The sequence below is a fragment of the Aethalodelphis obliquidens genome, unplaced genomic scaffold (assembly GCF_003676395.1).
Source record: "Aethalodelphis obliquidens isolate GAN/ISIS:26980383/991018 unplaced genomic scaffold, ASM367639v1 scaffold118, whole genome shotgun sequence".
Lineage (NCBI taxonomy): Eukaryota > Metazoa > Chordata > Mammalia > Artiodactyla > Delphinidae > Aethalodelphis > Aethalodelphis obliquidens.
Window position 1 is genome coordinate 1816839 of NW_020838062.1, and position 19851 is coordinate 1836689.

The 19851-nt window shown below is 44.1% G+C and overlaps 1 protein-coding gene across 2 annotated transcripts in view; it reads right to left on the minus strand.

Moving 5' to 3' along the window:
* The window catches only part of GABRA3 (gamma-aminobutyric acid type A receptor subunit alpha3), a 154724-nt gene that overhangs the window by 17555 nt on the left and 117318 nt on the right, over nt 1–19851 (minus strand). The window contains exon 7 of one of the 2 annotated variants that reach the window (XM_027097958.1): nt 2625–2777. The exons of the other annotated variant lie outside the window; for it this stretch is intronic. Coding sequence (XP_026953759.1) covers nt 2625–2777 — 153 coding nt within the window. The remainder of the gene's footprint in view (nt 1–2624; nt 2778–19851) is intronic. 2 annotated transcript variants of the gene reach the window in all.

Sequence of the window (19851 nt, forward strand, 5' to 3'; positions counted from 1 at the left end):
ATTTTAACAATAGTAATTTTATAATTGTTAGCAAGAGTATTCTAGTCTTGAATATCTACACTAGAAGCAGGAAGTCCTCAGTTCTGCCACTTACTTGCTTTGTATCTTGGGCAATTTCTTTAATCTCTCCTTGCCTTTTTCTCCCCATCTATGAATATTCCCTACTGTCTCTCCCAGAATTTTGATGGTGCAGTTGTGTACCCAAAATCATCCAGAATTGAGGAAGAAGGAATAGTCAGAACCTCCTTCTGATTCCTCAAGAAGACGGGGAATGTGACCCTCATGAGCCTGGGTCAAGTAGGGCATGGAAGGTAGTCGTAATGGGGTGAGAGATATTACACAGAGAAGCAAGCAGATATGGCCTATTAACTATTAACTCTACCCAGAGAGACAGCCATGTGTGCTGCAGCCTCTGGACCTTCTTTTCATATCTTGATTCCTTGAGTACCTTACTTACATATTTACTATATAAATGAAAATCCAGACTGGAAAAGACTTAATACAGTTTCAGCAGACAGATTCTAAAGGAGCACCTTTGCACAAACTAGGCAGAGAGTTAGAAAAAACACATTTTAAGCCCTGTCAGGAATTAGCCATACAGCTAGCACCTCATAACAAACTATCTGAATTTGTAGCCTGGTAAATTCTGAGAATGGATCTAAGGCTCAGTAACCCTCTGATCACACTGAGCAAGAAGTGATTCACAGAAGAAACAAATTATCTCATTTATGGTTATCAGCAAATGCAATTGTCCACACTCGCGCATTTATAGCAGTGCCAAAGCATGGATGGCGGGAACTATATTGCAACACAAGTATTTATGTGCCATATCTCAGTAGAGATGTTTAGAACTCTAGTCTCTAAGGCTTAATTAAAACTGTCATCTTGTGAAGAGCTCTTAGCTAGTCAGAGCTGGTAGGACCCTCAATCAAGCATTTGGTGCACTTCATGGATGGACAAAGAAGTTTGGCATTTTAAAAGAGGTCCAGGCCTGCCACCCAGTGCTTCTCTTTCAAGACTCTTCTACAAAGTCTTTTTGTGACTGCCCTCCTCACTTCCTTTGAGCACTTCTAAAAGTCTAATATGCTTCTTTGATAATGAATGTCTGTCCCACTCAACTAAAGTTGCTTGAGATAATGCAAGATATTCTCCCCATCTCAAAATCCTTAACTTAGTTCGGATCTGTAGAGTCCTTCTTGCCCTTTAAGCTAACATTCACAAATTCCAGAGATTAGGACATGGGTATCACTGGGGGCCATTATTAAGCCTACGACAGCCCTAGTTCTAACCCTTAATTTCACTCAGGCTAAAAGTCTTTCTTGTGTAACCTTAAAACTCAAATTCTTATCTACCAAGACTAGTAGTCCATCTATCCATCCATTTTCCTGCTACAACAGTATAAGCTCATGTGATTAACATTCCAGTTTTCACTTCCTTCTTCCATTTGGGCCACTGAGTATTTTCTTTCATTTCTTATGAGTTCAGATATTAAAAAAGAGTATTTTCTATATTTTATCTGCTTTTCTTAGGATTTTGTAGAGGAAGATTTTTCAGGGTATCTAGTTTGTAATATTTCCAAAAATTGGGCATCTTTAATCTACTCCTATATAGATTCTGCTCCCCCAACTCCACTAGAACTGTTCTTTTCAAATCATTAGCACCCAAGCATATCATGATACCCAACAGTTTTTATCTACATTTTACCTAAACACACAGAATTCACCCCAGAGGATTACTCCCTTCTTCTTGAAACACTCACCTCTCTTGACTTCCATGATATCACACCCTTCTAATTTTTTTTCTTTTTTCTTACTTTACAGGTCCTCCACTACTGTCTCCTCTTCTACCTGACCTAAAATGCTTCTTCTTTCTGAAACAACATCATTTACTCTCTAACTACACAGTAAAGCTTCGGGATATCAGTAGGAAATATCGGTAGAAAAGTCTTCTTTGTGAGTACTCAGTGTATCCAAGTATATGGAGACAGTTTAGTAGATTAAAAGAGTTAATTAATGTTTATCTCCTAAAAAACAATCTTACAGTGGGAAAAACAGGCAGAAAATGTTTTATGTGCTTTAAGTCCCCCAGGGAAAAGTGCTAATGACATGCAAATCTCTTCCTAGACAACAGTAAATTCCTATTGAAGAAAATTTCTCTAATTTTAAGTACTATTTTAAAAACCTTCAAACTCTGTATAGCTCTTACTGAATATCAGATAATTCATACTTTCAAAAGGCTAGAGGAGAAGCAGCAAAGTCAGATGGTCCTATAAAAAAAAATGGGTCATAAGAAAGCCCCAATCTACTTCTCTGTTGCCAGCTTAGTTTCCCACCCTTCACTTTCTCCAGCTCTGCCCACTAATTTCCTCTCCTTTTCACTGAAGGCTCCGTCCCTCTCCAGCTCCTGAAGCAAACCTGACTGAGACAGGAAGCATTTCAGTAAATCTTAATACTCCAACACTCTTATTACCACTGCCTTTAAAGAATTCAGTTGCTAGAAACACCAAGATCCAGTGACTTAGTTACTAATGCTGGGCTCAGGTGTTCCTCACATTCACTCCAGTAATGGTTCTTCCACCTTCCTCACCCCTGCCCCTGCCACATTCTCCATAAAACAACACTCACCAAAGACCGTGCGGGCAGGGACAGACTCTCTGTTGAGCCAGAAAGACACTTGTGACAGAATGACAGTCATGATACATGGCAAGTAGGTCTGGATCACAAAGTAGCCAATTTTTCGCTTGAGATGGAAGTGGGTTGTCATGACGACATATTCTCCTGGAGAGTAAAATTAGACATTATGCAGCCAAATAAACATTGCTGGATCAAGGTGGGCCCCAATTCAGTTCACAAAGCTCCTTAACCTTATACTCAAAACAAGACATTGCAGCACCTCTCAGGTACATGTAACCAGATCTCTTTAATAATCATGAAGTAGTACAGAGGTGGGTTTTTTTATTTTTTGGTGAAAATGTTACCAAACGCAAGTCTGTGTGCCCAATGCACAGTGACGCCAAACAATACTGAAACACATCGGAGTCTGGAGCAGAGAAAGAATTATTGCAGGGCCATGCAAGGAGATGGGAGGCTCACGCCTTAAAAACCCCGAACTCCCCAAAAGCTTTCCACAAAGCCCTTTTATAGGAAAGGTGAGGGAGGGATGTGGTTAGTTGTTGCAAACTTCTTGGTGTCAGATCCTTTGTTCTTGAGGTCAGGTCATGGTCAGGTCATGATGTTCCTGTAAACCTCCACCAAAATAAATGTTATTCTCTGTCCTGACAAGAAAAGGAAGGGGAGGCATTTATTTCGGTCTCCATGCCTCCTTGCAGCTTTTAACAAATCCCATAAGCAAAGCAATGTCATTACCGCTCAATTTACATGTTCAAGGTTCCAAGGCTCCGAGGTCAGGTCCTAGCTAAGAGGAGGGGGCACTCTGCAGGCCGGTCACCCTGTCTGGGAATGTTCATCCAGCACCCAGTCTGGGTCCTCCCACTAGTGCCCAGGCCCAGCTGAAAAGGCAGGTCTCAGCTGGTGGTGCCTGCAGGGCCAGGTCCCCGGACCCTGCCCAGCCATCATCACTGACAGAGCCAGGCGCCCAGGACCCAGCTGGCCCTCAGGCTTTATTTAAACTGGAGAGAATCTGACGCTTCCATGGACTGTGACGAATGGAGACTGCCACCACCATTACGTTGCTGAGGCGGGGAAGGGGGAGAGGTTCACTGCTGCTTCAAGGCCTGAGCCTGGCCAGTGGGCAGTGGTAGAGGGGGCTCTGGAGCTCTGTGGGACACAGCCCTCAGCCTGTCCCCAGGCCCCCCAGCTTACCTGCCAGGCCCCCCAGTTCACCCACCGCCCTGAGGCCAGAAAGCCTGGAGGGCCTGGGGAGAGGGCCGCCATCCACACTCTCACCACACTCTCTGACTCGAGGACCCCTGTGAGCTGACTGTTGTCTGAGTGGGCCCTCTGAACCCCATGGCAAGGGTCTCATGCTAACCACTGCACACCTGCCCTGCCCTTGTTACATCCTAGGAGGGCACTGCAGGGGCGTGGACAGCACCTGAGCTGAGGGGTTCACACCATCCAGTAACAGATGTCTGGCATGTGGGTGGGCAGAGGCCGGCATCTTGGGCCCCGGGCCCGGGCACCAAATGTCCCCTGTACTGGCGTGGAGGGACCATTTGGGGAGCGTGTCAAATCCTGTATCCTAGTGTGGTAGTCCCGGCCGGCCCGTCTGTCCAGGCTTGCACTGCCCTACCTCGGGGAGGACTTGGTAGGAGCAGGCAGGCCAGGCAGCTGCATTATTTCCTCCGGGGCCATTTCCTGTCCTCCCTGACCTTGGGGAGGGCAAACACCCCAGCTTCCTGGCCTCCCCTTGCTGCCAGAGGCGCCCCCACAATGCCTGTGCTGGGGCCTTGCACGTCAGATGCGATGAGCGACCATCCCTATCACAAGGTCACAATGTTCCAGCCGCAGCACCTTCAACTGGCATTTCACACCAGCAGAGGGTCTCCCAAATTCACAGTCACAACATTGCCATCTCCACTGGTCTGCTGGTCTACCTGTCAGTGTGCCTGCATGGAGACCTGAAACACCCCAGACTCAGACTCACCCAAGACGACAAGCTGCAATGTGTGTGTGTGCCTGAGGCTGCTGCAGCGCACTGCTCTTCCAGGCCTTGGGCGGCAACTGCTGGGGCAAATGGGGAGAGCGCATAAACGAGGCCAGTCCTGAGGAAAATGACCCAGGGAAACTGCCACTGTGGGGATCAGTGTGACACTGACTGTTGGTGGAATGGGACCATTAGTGTGCCCGCACTGTCCCTATTACAAAAATATATGCTTAGCAGTGTACCAACACAGCTTTCTCAGAGCAATTTTGACACGAGTTCATTCAAATATATTAATGTCCTCATGTAAATAATAATTAAAAATAATCTCTTCTATAGCATTTGCTATGTAACATTCTTAAAGTATTTAATCTTCACAAAAACCCTATGAGGTCGGTACTATTGTTATACTCATTTATGGGTCAATAAACTGAGGCAAAGAGAGACTGAGCAATTTGCAGATTACCCAGCTAGTAAGTAGGAGAGCCTGAATTCAACTCCAGATGGGTTGGCTCCACAGCTTATGCTTTCTAACCACTATGCTCTACTGTTTGAATGGATTTATTGGGTTAAAACCTAAAGTTCACATAGCAGAATATGGGCTGGCCTACATCACCCCTCTTCAAAATAAGAGTGAACACATGTTAAGCTCTTACTATATACCAAACAACTTTGAGTGTTTTTGGAGTATTAACTTTATACCCTCCCATCAACTCTGTAATCCAATAGTTAATTATCAGTTAATTATAAAATTATGCTGGATTTGTCAGAAGCATTTTACATATTGAGCACTCCATCCTCCTGGAATGAATCTCTTCACCAAACTCCCAGGCCATGTTGCTCTTCTGGTTTCCCTCCTACATCATGACCTGTCCAATCTCCTTTGCTGGTTCCTTTAAATTCTCAACATTTGAGATTGTCATGACTCAGTACTCTTTTCTGTCTCACTCCCTTGGCATTCTTATCCAGGCCTGTATCTTTAAATAATATCTTCAATTTTGATAATGCCCCAATGTATATTTTCTGCCTGGGCTTCCTACTTGTTATGGGTTGAACTATGTCTCCTGGAAAGATATGGTGAATTCGTAACCCTGAATACCTCAAAATGTGACCTTCTTTAGAAAGAGGCTTGTTGCAGATATAACTAGTTAAGATGAGGTCATACTGGAGTAGGATGGGACCTAATACACTATGACTGATGCTCTCTTTTCAAAAGAAGAGAGAGACACAGGGAGATGTGTGATGACAGAGGCAGAGACTGTAATAGGGGTGGGGCAGGTACGAGCTAGAGCAGCCCCGCTCAGCCATTGGTTGGTGTCACAGTGGGCTCCTCCCCCAAGCAAGCAACCGTTAGCAATCAACTGTCAACAAACTACCGTTAGTGGTCCCACTCAACCACTGGTTGTTATTCCTTGCTCCAACAACTGATCTGATTTATTGGCCTGTTGTGTGGCAAGCAGAATGAGCTTGGGCTTGGTAACAAATTTTTGGCAAAGCTAGCCAGGAGCCTTTCTGCTTGTGGCCAGCCAGCCCAGGTTGGGGAATTTTCGGGTAAGGCCCTAGCAGCTGCTGGGTCCACTTGTCCTGAGGATCTTCCCTTCAAAATTCCCTGAAGTGGCACCGGCTGCCCCAGCGCTTGGTAGTTGGAGCAAGGAACCAACATTTGGGAGCCGATGGGCTCCATATAGTAGGGTAAGTCACTCTGGTGTGTACAACAGGGAACATTTTCCCCTCTCAATTTGGGCTTTTGCTCTAAGGGACAAGCCAATTTGTTCATTTGATTGGGGTACCCTGTTGGAGAGGGAAATCGCTGTTGGACTCTACCTGATTTGTGAACTGATTTATTTGCTTTTGTTTTGTGTTCATTTGCTTTTTTGTTTGTTTGTTTGTTTGTTTTTGTGGTACGCGGGTCTCTCACTGTTGTGGCCTCTCCCGTTGCGGAGCACAGGCTCTGGATGTGCAGGCTCAGTGGCCATGGCTCACGGGCCCAGCCGCTCCGCGGCATGTGGGATCTTCCCGGACTGGGGCACGAACCCGTGTCCCCTGCATCGGCAGGCGGACTCTCAACCACTGTGCCACCAGGGAAGCCCCATTTGCTTTTGTTTTGCGTTCATTCATGATGGAATCTGTTTGTGTCTTTGGTATTGGAATTTGCCTGTGCTTTTTGTGTTTCGTTATTCTTGAACTTATATATATGGGAAATACTCCATCTGTCCCTAAGGAAAGCCCCTTGGGGTGTATCTTAAATAAATGGGCAAAATACAGCTATGGGCCTATGACTAAGGAAGAGATGATATTCTATAGTAATAGTGTGTGGTCCCAATATACGTTAGGATCAGGAGAGTGATGGCCCTTGAATGGATCACTTAATTATTATACAATCTTGCAATTACAATTGCTTTGTGAAAGAGCATGTAAAAATGATGAGATTCCATATGTAGAAGTATTTATGCTATTGAATCAGGAGGGAAAGAAGTCAGATAGCTGCCACCTTATGGTACAGCTGTCTGAAAGGAAAACTAAGGGAAAACCTGTTCTACAAAAGGGAGAGGGGGAAAGTGAGAGTGAGGACATGTTATTTCAAAACTTAAAACCCCCTCTGGCCAACCTGGCTCCTCCACTGGCCGAGCAGACTGCAACAGCACTTGTTCCGACAACCCCCATGCCACCAACATATTCATGGCCCCCTGTTTCCCCTACTTATGGGGATCAATTAGAAGTTTCTATGTTAACCCTCGTGGCACAGGGGCCTGGTTTGGTGTCACCATCTAAGACCCAACAGGCCACCCAATTTGGACTGGGAGCCACTTTCGGAGCAGGGCAATTTCCCTTGTGCCAATATCCCATAGGAAGCCTTAGTGCAGATGGCCAACAAACTGTGTTTCTATGGATGCACAAGCCATTCTCAACTTCAGATTAATTGGAAAAACCATAACCCTACATACCAAGAGGACCCCCTCCATATGACTGAACTTCTCACTTCTATCTTTGCCACTCACCATCCCTCTTGGGCAGACATTCACACTCCTATGAATATGATGCTTACTGGGGTTGAAAGAAGGATGGTTGTTGACAAGGCTAGAAAGGAATCACACCAGCTCCATCTACCAGATCCAGATGAAGCTCCAGAAGCAAATCTGGCAGTTCGTATTGCTGAGCCTGACTGGGATCCTAATAATGGGGGCATGCCGCTTCTAGAACATTATAGGAAATGTGTCTTAGTGAGTCTTAGAAAGGGAGTACCCAGGCAAAAGAGCTTAGACAAAATTCAGGAGATACACCAAAAACCAAATGAGGATCCATCAGAATTTCTAGAAAGAATTTATCAGGCTTATAGGTGCTACACTGATGCAGACCCTGAGGCCCCCCAAAATATGAGAATGGTAAATGTGACATTCATTGGGCAAAGTGCCCCAGGTATAAGAAGAAAATTACAAAAGTTTGATGGTGCACTTGGAATGAACCCTTCTCAATTGGTAGACGTTGCTTTTAACGTGTTCAACAGCAGGGCACAACGACAGAAGCAAGAGGATGCAAGATGGAACGCCGCTTTGCTGGCAGCAGCATTGGATTTCCGGAAGGCTACTAACCCGGAGAGAGGTAAGCCACCACTGGGGAGAGAACAACGCGCTTACTGCAAGGAGGAAGGGCATTGGAAAAAAGATTGCCCTAGGCTGAAGAATAAGAAAGAAAACAATAAAAGAAAGATAGGAGCCTCTCATATGGTAGAAAGGGAGGAACATTCTGATAATGAATGAAGAGGCCCGGGGCTCCCTTGGACTTGAGGCGTCCAATTTCAATTTCCCCACAGGAGCCCCAGGTAACTTTGACAGTGGGGGCCAAGTCGACTGACTTTCTGATAGATACAGGTGCAACATACTCTGTGGTAAACACCAAGGTGGCACAGAAAACATCTCAATCCATCCTGGTCACAGGAGTTTCTGGAGAAGTACAAAATCGTTTTCTTACAACCTCTAGAATGCCAATTAGGGCACCTCACCCTGAAACACAGTTTCTTATATATGCCAGTGTGTCCAGTCACTCTTCTGGGCCGAGATCTCCTTTGTAAATTAAATGCTCTAGTAACTTAACTTTTTCGCCAGGACAGCTTGACATCAGGGTCCCACCACAGTACGCTATAAGCCTACAGATGGCACTTATGGATGTCCCAGAAAAGGAGACAGAGCTCTTTCCCCCTGAGGTCTATGAAAAGGTGAGGCCACAAGTATGGACTGATGGCACCCCAGGGAAGGCCAAAAACACATGGCCGATACAAATCCCATTGAAAAGGGATGCTGGGACACCTAATCTAAAACAATACCCTCTGAGGCAAGAGGCCCAAAAGGAAATTCAGCCAATTCTCGAAAAGTTTTTGAAAATAGGACTGAATAAACCTTGTCCCCATATAACAGCCTTATTTTCCTGGTCAAAAAGCCAAACTCAGCCGGGTATTGCTTTGTCCAAGACTTGAGGGCTATTAATGATATAGTCCAAGATCTGCACCCTGTGGTACCTAATCCATACACTCTGCTTACAACTATTCTGGGAGAATACAGCTGGTTCTCAGTTTTGGACTTGAAGGATGCTTTTTTCTGCATTCCTATTGCAGAAGAATCACAGCAACTGTTTGCTTTTGAATGGCAGGACCCAGAAATACAGGTAGTCTAACAGTATTGTTGGACAGTCCTGTCTCAAGGATTTAAGAATTCCCCTACCTTGTTTGGGGAAATGTTGGCTAGGGACCTTAGAAACTTAATATTGGATGAAGGACTTATACTCCAATATGGGACAATTTGCTTATAGCAGGCCCTACATATGATAAGTGTCTATAAAATACCATTAGAACCCTAAACTATTTGGCCAATTGTGGATATAAGGTCTCCCAGAAAAAAGCCCAAATATGTAAGCAACAAGTCACGTATCTGGGCTTTGTCCTTTCCCAAGGACAGTGGGGTCTTTTGAGTAACAGAAAACGGGAAATTGCAGGCTTGGGAACACTCAAGACTTGCAGACAACTGAGGGGGTTTCTGGGAATGGCAGGGTTCTGTCAGGTTTGGATCCCAAACTATGGGCTCATAGTAAAGCCCCTCTGTGAGGCTTTAAAGGGACATGATTTTGAGGCCCTTACTTGGACTACAGGATGCCAAACAGCCTTTGAAACAATAAAAACAAAGTCAGTCTCAGCCCTGGCTTTGGAACAACCAGACTTAAAGAAACCTTTCAAATTGTATGTCCATGAGAGATAAGGCATAAGTCTTGGGGTGTTAATTCAAACTCCGGGGAATAGCCCTCAACCTATTGCCTGCTTCTCAAGACAGGCTAGAACAGACTGTTAAGGGATGACCCCTCTGCCTTCGAGCTGTAGCAGCTACTTGTGACATATTTCAGGAAGCTGAGAAGTTTACCCTGGGGCAACCCACCACTGTGTATGTTCCTCACCATGTCCTTTCTTTACTGGAGCAGAAAGGGGGCTATTGGCTGACTTCGGGGAGAATGGGAAAGTCCAAGCCATTCTCCTGGACAATCCCAACGTAAGACTTCAGGTCACTTCAGCCCTAAATCCAGCCACATCTCTCCGGATTGATGTTGCACAATCCCCAGAGCACGACTGCCTAGAAATCATCAAGCTAGTGTATTCTAGCAGACCTTGGCTGAACCAGATATGAAATTGTTCACCGATGGAAGCAGCTTCATGGACCAAGGTAGGTGATGCACTAGGTATGTGATGGTAACCCTTGAAAGGATTGTTGAAGCAGAAGCCCTGCCCCCAGGGAGCTCAGCTGGGAAGGCAGAAATCATTGCTCTGACAAGAGCCCCCCCCCCCCCCCCCCCCCCCCCGCTCCTCGCTAAAGGGAAGCAAGTAAATATATACACAGACTCTCACTATGCATTCTCTGTGGTGCATGCCCACGGGGTGAACTGGAAAGAAAGGGGGCTTCTCACTTCAAACAATAAAGACATAAAACATGCTTCTGAAATCCTGTCACTATTAGAAGCAGTCCATAAGCCCTCACAAGTGGCTGTAATGCACTGCCCAGGCCACCAGAAGGGTGAGACTCATATAATAAAGGGCAGTCAGTTAGCTGACCTAGCTGCAAAGAAAGCAGCAAAGGAATGGGGTTAACAATCCATGATAGGGTCACTTCTCCCACAGATCGACTTGTCAAGATACCAGTCAGTGTATTCAGGAAAGGAGAAGGAGAAGGAGAGAGCCAAAGAGTGGGGATTCACTCTCGATCATACCTCACTTGGCTAGAAATGTAAAGTACAACAGATTCAAATATATATAATGGGGCCTAACCTACAAAGGGCCATCCAGCAAGTCACTCAGAATTGCATGATTTATGCTAAAAATAACACAAAGACTGCTGTCACACTTCCCCAGATGGGGACTCAGCACAGAGGAACCTACCCCACCGAGGACTGGCAAATAGACTTTACTCAAATGCCTTGAGCCACAGGAAATTTCAGGTACCTGCTAGTATTTATGGACACTTTTTCAGGAAGGGTGGAGGCATATTGCCCCAGGACAGAAAAAGCCTCCAAAGTGGTTAGAGTCCTCCTTAAGGACATTATCCCCTGATCTGGAGTGCCTAACTCCCTTCAAAGTGATAATGGGCCTGCTTTTGTCTCTAGGGTAACCCAACAAGTGGCTAAAGCACTGCAAATGAATTGGAAGATACATTCATCCTGGAGACTACAATCAACAGGAAAAAACGAGAGAATGAATTATACATTAAAAAGGAGCATTGCTAAAATATGTCAAGAGACTAATTTAACTTGGGATAAGGCCTTGCCAGTTGCCCTGCTATGGATCAGAGTGGCTCCCAGAAGCAGGCTTAAATTGAGACCCTTTGAAATATTGTATGGTAGGCCATTCCAGGTGTCTGCCCAGGTGGGAGAATCTATAAATGCTCTGAAAGATCTAGCAGTTGCCAATTATGTTAAAGCTCTGGGCACTATACTAACCTCTGTTCATGAGTTTGTTGCCAGCAGGTGTGCCCATACAACTGATGTAACGTTACATCCTTTCCAGCCCAGAAACTGAGTCCTCCTTAAAACCTGGAGGGAACAAGGGACTGAGCACCAGCTGATCGCAAGGTGGACAGGACCACATGTGGTATTACTTATCACACACTCATCTGTCAAGTTAGCTGGAGTAAAGCCATGGATTCATCACACTCGGGTTAAAGCAGCACCACTGTCATCAGAAAATGACCCAACTCCTGACAGGCCTAGAGAGCAATGGGTTTATGAACCCTTAGAAGACTTAAGATTGCTCTTCAAAAAGAGTAAGTATTGGGCTTCCCTGGTGGCGCAGTGGTTGAGAGTCCACCTGCCAATGCAGGGGACACGGGTTCGTGCCCCGGTCCGGGAGGATCCCATATGCCGCGGAGCGGCTGGGCCCGTGAGCCGTGGCCGCTGAGCCTGCGCGTCCGGAGCCTGTGCTCCGCAACGGGAGGGGCCACAATGGTGAGAGGCCCACGTACTGCAAAAAAAAAAAAAAAAGTAAGTATTGAGATTAAAATTTCATTGTAGAAGGAATTTCATCAGGTTCAAATGGTTGTAGATAAAAAGAATTGTATTGCTTACTAACATTTTTAAGGAATATTCTCGACCCAAAACTGATCAATTCCATTTCACAATCACCCCCTCATCTCCCCTGTTCAGTGGGAAGTAGCCAGAAAAATCGTCACCCCTTTTCCCACAAGATTGTGGAATGGACATTGACAGTGGGGAATTGTAATAGTGGTGGGGCAGGCGTGAGCTATAGCAGCCCCGCTCAGCCATTGGTCAGTGTTGCAGTGGGCCCCTCCCCCAGGTGAGCAACTGTCAATGAGCGACCCGTCAGTGGTCCTGCTCAGTCATTGGTCAGCACTACAGTGGACCCCTCCCCCTCTCCCTCTACTGTATAAAAGGAGCCTCCAGAAGCAACCAACCCAGCCAGCACCTTCGCTTCAGACTTCTAGCCTCCAGAACTAGGAGACATAAATCTCTGTTGTTTTAAGCCATTCAGTTTATGGTACTTTGATATGGCAAACCTAGGGTTCCCTATAATGCTCTACACCTATATATTCCATTACCCATTAGATATCACCACTTGGGGATCTAATAGGTATCTTGACCTAACATGTCCAAATCTTAGCTCTTACTGTCTCCATTTCCTACCCCCTCCAAACTATCCCTTCCAACAGATTTTCCTATCTCAGTAAATGGTAGCTCTCAGGAGCACAAATCAAAATTCTTCCAAATCTTTAACATCATCGACCACTCCCTCTCCTTCCCTCGTACATGTTTCCATGTGTGCATACACAAATGCAGACACGGGCACAGATACATTGACAGTTCTTCAAAATATATTTATAATTTGAGCATTTCTCACCACTTCCGCTGTTACCACTTTGGACTAAGCTACCATCATCTCTTACTTAGAGTACTGTAATAGCTTCCTAATGTGCCTTGCCTCTGTACTTGTCCCCTTCAATGCATTCTTAGCATACCAGCCAAAATGAGTCTATTATAATAAAAGTCAGATTCAGTCTTTCTTTTGCTTAAGGCTCCCCAATAGTTTCCCATCTCTCAAAGAGTAAAAGGCAAATTTCCCCAAAGAGTCTCCAAAGGTCCATGCAATCTGATTGCTCTACTACCTTTCTTGTTAGAGCGTCTTATTTTTCACCTCTCTCTCTCTCTCTCCCTCTCTCTCTCTCTCTCTCTCCCCCCCCATTTGGTTTCAGTATGTCTCCCAAATGAGTCAATTTTCCACTTTCCTACCTCACCCACTCCCTTGTACCTAAGCCTAGGAAGCACCATCTGGTTAGCCAAAGCTCAATATACAATCCATATTGTGTGTGTATTCACATTCTAGCTTGTTTATGTGAACATGAAAAATACAAGTAGGCTTAGTTTTAATTTAGCAAAGAACTATCATACAAAATTATAGAATTTCTTCATTACAACATTGGGATTGCTTTTTTTCTCTCTGCGGCTTTTTCAATCCTTTTATTTCTTTGTTTCCCCACCCCCTCCCCCTCTCTCCTCCTTCTCCCCCTCTCTCCTATCTGTGTACATTTCAACTGCTTTCTTTCCCTGTCCTGTTCACTCTTTTTCTCAGCTGAGGAGGTACTGAAGATTTATTTTTAACAATAGTTGGACTTTGATTAGCTTGGGGAATTTCCTCCCCTTCCGCATATTAGTCTCACACCCCTGAATTCCTTCCTGTCTATTAATCCTATATCTGATCATGTAAAATATTTAATATTTATGAATATTTATTATATATTTTATATAAGTTATATTCTGTAGATCTGAAAGGAAAGCAAGTGGACTTTTCAAGAGCTTATCAAATTAGCCATTGTTTTAAATAACTGAATATATTTTCTTAAGCCTCTCCTTTTCTATCCTTCTTTCCTTCAATTTCTATTTTGTTGTTTCTCTTCCAAAGAAGCAAAGAGAGTGATTTAAGATCAGGAAGGTGGTGGAATAGGACAGCCCCAGCTCTAGTACCCTGTCACAAAAATATGGTTTAGCAGCTACCCACAGAAGAGAACACCTTTGTGAAAATCCCAGATCTAAGAAGTAAAGCTGAAGCAGCACCCATCTGGGGCATGAAAACCAAGAAAAGTGACATTAGAAGGATAACAGAAGTGGTATCAATTTGTCGCCTTCTTCCTTCCCCCAGGCCAGCTCAGTGCAGCACCTAGAGGGTACCTCTGAGTCTATGGTTTCTCCAGTAGGGAAATGAGAACCCAAGGCAGATATCCAGGTTTCCTGGGCATTCCTCTGGAGGCCCACTTCTGCTTTGCCTCATGGGGAACGCTCTGGGAATTGGCAGGGCCAGATAATTTGGGGTCAGCTAGCACAAAGGAATATGGCATACCTTATAGCCAACATTGTGCGAATCTTGGAGGTGGTATCAGGTCCCCTGCCAGCAGCATCGCCTGATCAAAAGTACAGTCAGCAGTCTAAATTCAACTGCAAGGGAACCCAACCTCTGAGAGCAGCCCACAGCTCTGGCATACAGAGGAGTAAATACAAAAGCCCCGCCCAACAGCAGAGCTCAAGCCAACTGCAGAACTCTAGCAGAGCCCTCTTCCAGTGGCAGTGAGCCACGCAATAGGGCCACGTCCCTTGGTGGCTGTTGCCTCACTGCACCAAAATGGTGACCTCAGGGGTCAACTGCTGCTCTGGCTAAGCAGTCATGGGGTTTTGGCGCCCCCCCCCCCTGCCCACAGAATGGCATCTGCAGGTGGGTCAAAACACACCTGCCACGCTGCTCTTATTTTCTGATTTGTCTTCACTTACCTATGTTCCAAGTCTAAACAAATAATATACACAATGACAGTAATGAGAGTTTTTCTAACAAATGGTCAAATTTCTAGGAAAGATGCAAAAATAAGATCAGGCTCCTCTTAGAAAATTAATGTAAATATTGCAAATAAGGGGAAATGGAGTCAGTGCTGAAGTAGGGAACAGTGTGAAGAACTAGCCACCAATTTAGAGAAATTTCATTCATTTATTTAACACATGTTTGAATCTGGAGCAAAGAGCAGGAGCTCTCTGCTTAGAACTACTTCATGCTGAGTACTGACAGCTTTCAGAGAGAAAACCACTCATACAAAACAAAACACCCACAGATTGTGGGATTTTCTCTGGCCCAACTTCCCATTAGTATGTTGGACCCCACATAGAGGAGCATACCAGAATTCAGAAAGGAATGCCCATAATTTATAGTCACATGAAAACAATATACATTTATGTGAGGTAATATTTATATGGTTTCTAAACCAAAGAGTGTCAAATAATATACAGCAAAAAGTCCACCTCCTTCAAACCATTTCATTTCTCCTTCCTTTAACTACAATTAACAGCTTCTTGTGTATATTCTAGAAATACTATTCCTATACTAATATATATCCTTATAGTCTTTGGTGGTTTTATATTTGCTATTTTCACTCAACAGTATATCCTGAAGATATTCCCATTGAACTTCCTCATTCCTTCTTACACCTGCATAGTTTACTGATATACATTGTATCATGTTTACAAAACTAATTTGCTATTATAATCTAATATCTGCAATAACCCTACTTTCAAATAAGGTCACATTCTGAGGCACTAGGGTGCAGGATTTCAACATATCTTTTGGGGAGACATAATTCAATCCATAACATCTGCATTGCCAAGAGTGAAGGGAAACTGGAATGCTCATACACTGATAATGAGAGTGTGAACTGTTTCACCTTTTAGAATGGCAATTTGTCAATATGTATTTAAAAATTTTTAAATGTGTCTACTTTCTGAAAGAGCAATCTCAATATTTTGTTTTTATCCTAGGCAGGTAATTACATAGGAACAAAATGCTATGTGGAAAAAGAAGGTCTTTGCAGTGTTCTTTATAGCATTAAAACGGAAAATAATCATAGGTAATTGGTTAAATGGATTATGATCCAGTAAGATGAAGATATTATTGAGTTTCACAATGAAATGCTATGCTTCCCACTGATAGCAACACTTATCATTGTCAAGAAGGCTGGCTGTGGCCTCAGATGATGGCCTTTTAATTTTCTTTTTAAATTTAGAGTAAAACTAAAACAGGTAATAATTAATATATGCCCATTCTAATTGTTAAAATATTATTACTAACTACTTAGAACTAACAACAAAAAACAATTGTTGGTGAGGATGTGTGGAAATGGAAACCCTCATGTACTCTTGGTGGGAATGTATACTGGTGCAACTACTATGGAAAACAGTATGGAGTTTCCTCAAAAAATTAAAACTGGGGGACTTCCCTGGTGGTCCAGTAGCTAAGACTCCACGCTCCCAATTCAGGGGGCCCGGTTTCAATCCCTGGTCAGGGAACTAGATACCACATGTCAAAACTAAGAGTCTGTGGGCTTCCCTGGTGGCACAGTGGTTGAGAGTCCGCCTGCCGATGCAGGGGACACGGGTTTGTGCCCCGGTCCAGGAAGTTCCCACATGCCGTGGAGCAGCTGGGCCCATGAGCCATGGCCGCTGAGCCTGCGCGTCCAGAGCCTGTGCTCCGCAATGGGAGAGGCCACAGCAGTGAGATGCCTGTGTACTGCAAAAAAAACTCAAAAACAAACAAACAAGAAAACTAAGAGTTCACATGCTGCAACTAAAAGATCCTGCATGCCACAACTAAGACCTGGTGCAGCCAAATAAATAAATAAATAGATAAATAAATAAATAAATATTTTTTAAAAAATAAAAATGGAACTCCTATACGATCCAGCAATTCCACTTATGGGTATTTATCTGAAGAAAATGAGAACACTGGCTTAAAAAGATATATACACCTCCATCTTCACTGCAGCATTATTTACAATAGCCAAGACATGGAAACAACCAAAGTGTCTCTCCATGGATGAATGGATAAAGAAGATGTGGTATATACAGATACAATGGAATATTATTCAACCATAAAAAGAAAGAATTTTTGCAATTTGCAACAACATGGATGGACCTTGGGGACATTATGCTAAGTGAAATAAGTCAGACAGAGCAAGACAAATATTGTATCTCACTTACATGTGGAATCCAAAAAACAAAACAAAATGAACAAAAAACCAAGCTCATAGATACAAAGAATAGATTACTGGTTGCCAGAAGCCAAGGGTAGGTGTTAGGTGAAATGGGTGAAAGGAAACAGAAGGTACAAACTTCCAGCTGTAAAGTAAATAAGTCCTTGGCGTGTTATGTACAACATGGTAACTATAGTTAGAATACTATACTACACATTTGAAAGTTGTTAAGAGTAGATCTTAAAAGTTTTCATCACAAGAAAAAAATTCTATAACTATGTATAGTGATGGACGTTAACTAGACTTCCTGTGGTGATCATTTCATAATACATACAAATATTGAATCATAATGTTGTACACCTGAAACTAATGTCAATTATATCTGAATAAAAATATATCACTGGGCTTCCCTGGTGGCACAGTGGTTGAGAATCTGCCTGCAAATTCAGGGGACACGGGTTCGAGCCCTGGTCTGGGAGGATCCCACATGCCGCGGAGCAACTAGGCCCGTGAGCCACAACTACTGAGCCTGCGCGTCTGGAGCCTGTGCTCTGCAACAAGAGAGGCCGTGATAGTGAGAGGCCCGCGCACCGCGATGAAGAGTGGCCCCCACTTGCCGCAACTAGAGAAAGCCCTCGCACAGAAACGAAGACCCAACACAGCAAAAATAAATAAATTAATTAATAATAAAAATATATCACTAGCTTGTGTGTACATTTTATTTGGATCCTGTACACTTAGTAACAAGAAAACATGCTTACAATATAAAATTACATAAAAAACAGCTTATAAAACAGTATCAATATTATGGCCCCATTTATATAAAAACATATTTATATTAAAAGTGCAAAGAGAACCTTCTTAAAGGTTACACACCAAAATGTATAATAATCAGTTAATGCACAAAATTCTTCTAAAAAGTTTTTTTCTAGATGGTGGAATTAAAGAATATTTTAATTTACATTTTTTGTTCCTCTGATATTTCTAATTTTTCTATCATGAACGTGTGATAAAGACTAAACAAACAGTGGCTTAACCAAATGAAATGGGGCTGCTTGAATTGCTAATGATGGGTCTCAAAAGTTGATACCAGGTGAGCAGTGCTAAGGAGGGATGGGGAAGTCAGGAGAGTGAACAGATGCTATAGCCCCAGGAATTCTCTCCCTTCTACGGAGTGGACCTCCAGGGCCCCTGGGTTACCCTTGGTCTCTAGGGGTCTGCCTTGCTGTGCTGGGATGCACAGAGCCTTCATCAGGAGCCTGGATACTCTTTGCTTACAGGCTGGGGTGGGAGGGAGGGGAGGGTCTGATCTCAGATGGGAGGTCATTTGCAGCAGCAGCGGCACCCCACAGCAGGAGGTGGCTTCTGCTCAAAAATGCAAGGGTCACAGTAGGACAGTAAAAATACACTTTGTACATGCAGGCACTAAAGGTCCTCCTCCCTCTACCTGCTTGGAGAGAACAGAACTGGCCAGGTGGGTACTTTCCCCTCACCCCCACAGATCAGCTGACCTTCTCCAAGAGATCATGTTCTCACAAACCTCTGGTCTTTTGAAACTCTGTATTGCCATTCTCAAGAATAGCCTTTCGGGCTTCCCTGGTGGCGCAGTGGTTGAGAGTCCGCCTGCCAATGCAGGGGACACGGGTTCGTGCCCCGGTCCAGGAAAATGCCACATGCCGCGTAGCAGCTGGGCCCGTGAGCCACGGCCGCTGAGCCTGCGCATCCGGAGCCTGTGCTCCGCAACGAGAGAGGCCACAACAGTGAGAGGCCCGCGTACCGCACAAAAAAAAAAAAAAAAAAAAAAGAATAGCCTTTCCCCACACCAAGTTCCAAATCTCTAAATCCTGTTGTCCTTTAAATCCATTTCAAATGCTGCTTTTTTTTACATTCTAGCCCCTGGTCCTAGGATGGAGGGAGAACAGACCACAGACATACTGTAACACTATGAGAGGGAACAGCAGTGTCCAGCTAATGAAAAAAAGGACAAGAGTACCCTACGTCATTTATAATTGTGGATTCAGAGATCTTCCATGGAGACAAGTGTTGAAAGTTCCCACCCTTTCATGGCAAAAAATATTGTAAGATATGTGGGCCCCTAAGATATACTCCATTTTGTCAAATACCCTAAAGTTAGTTGGGATTCAGGGTGTGTCCTTCCTCAGGCCCCTACAACTGGTCAGTTTCCAAATAGATAGGACTTAAGGCTACAGAACAAGCCTCTAAATACCACTTATCAATATCCAAGGAAGAGCCATTGAGAGGACCTGGCAATGTTTGCCAGACACACTTGTTTCTGAAATGGGTGATTCATTTAAGAAAATAATTCCATGGCTCATTCCTGGACCTCCTGGCTGTGTTCTGGACCCTCCTGGGGTTATTACATTGCCACCTCTGTATTGGCAGAGTTAAGCAAATATCTTCATGAAAACTTTAGGATCAAAGTTTAGCTCTCCCACTATCATGGCTTCCCTCTGCTTTGTCTTCTACCACAGTCCAGCCCTAATGACCTCGACCTAACTCACGAAGAGACAGCAGGGCATCATGGTTAAAAGCATGATCTTGGAAGCCAATCTGCCTGGGTTCAGATCTTGGCTCTGACATTACATAACTGTGACATGGAACAAATTACTAAACATCTGTATGCCTCAGTTTCCTTAAGATAATAGTACCTACCTCACAAGACTGTTTTATTAACATAAGTTAT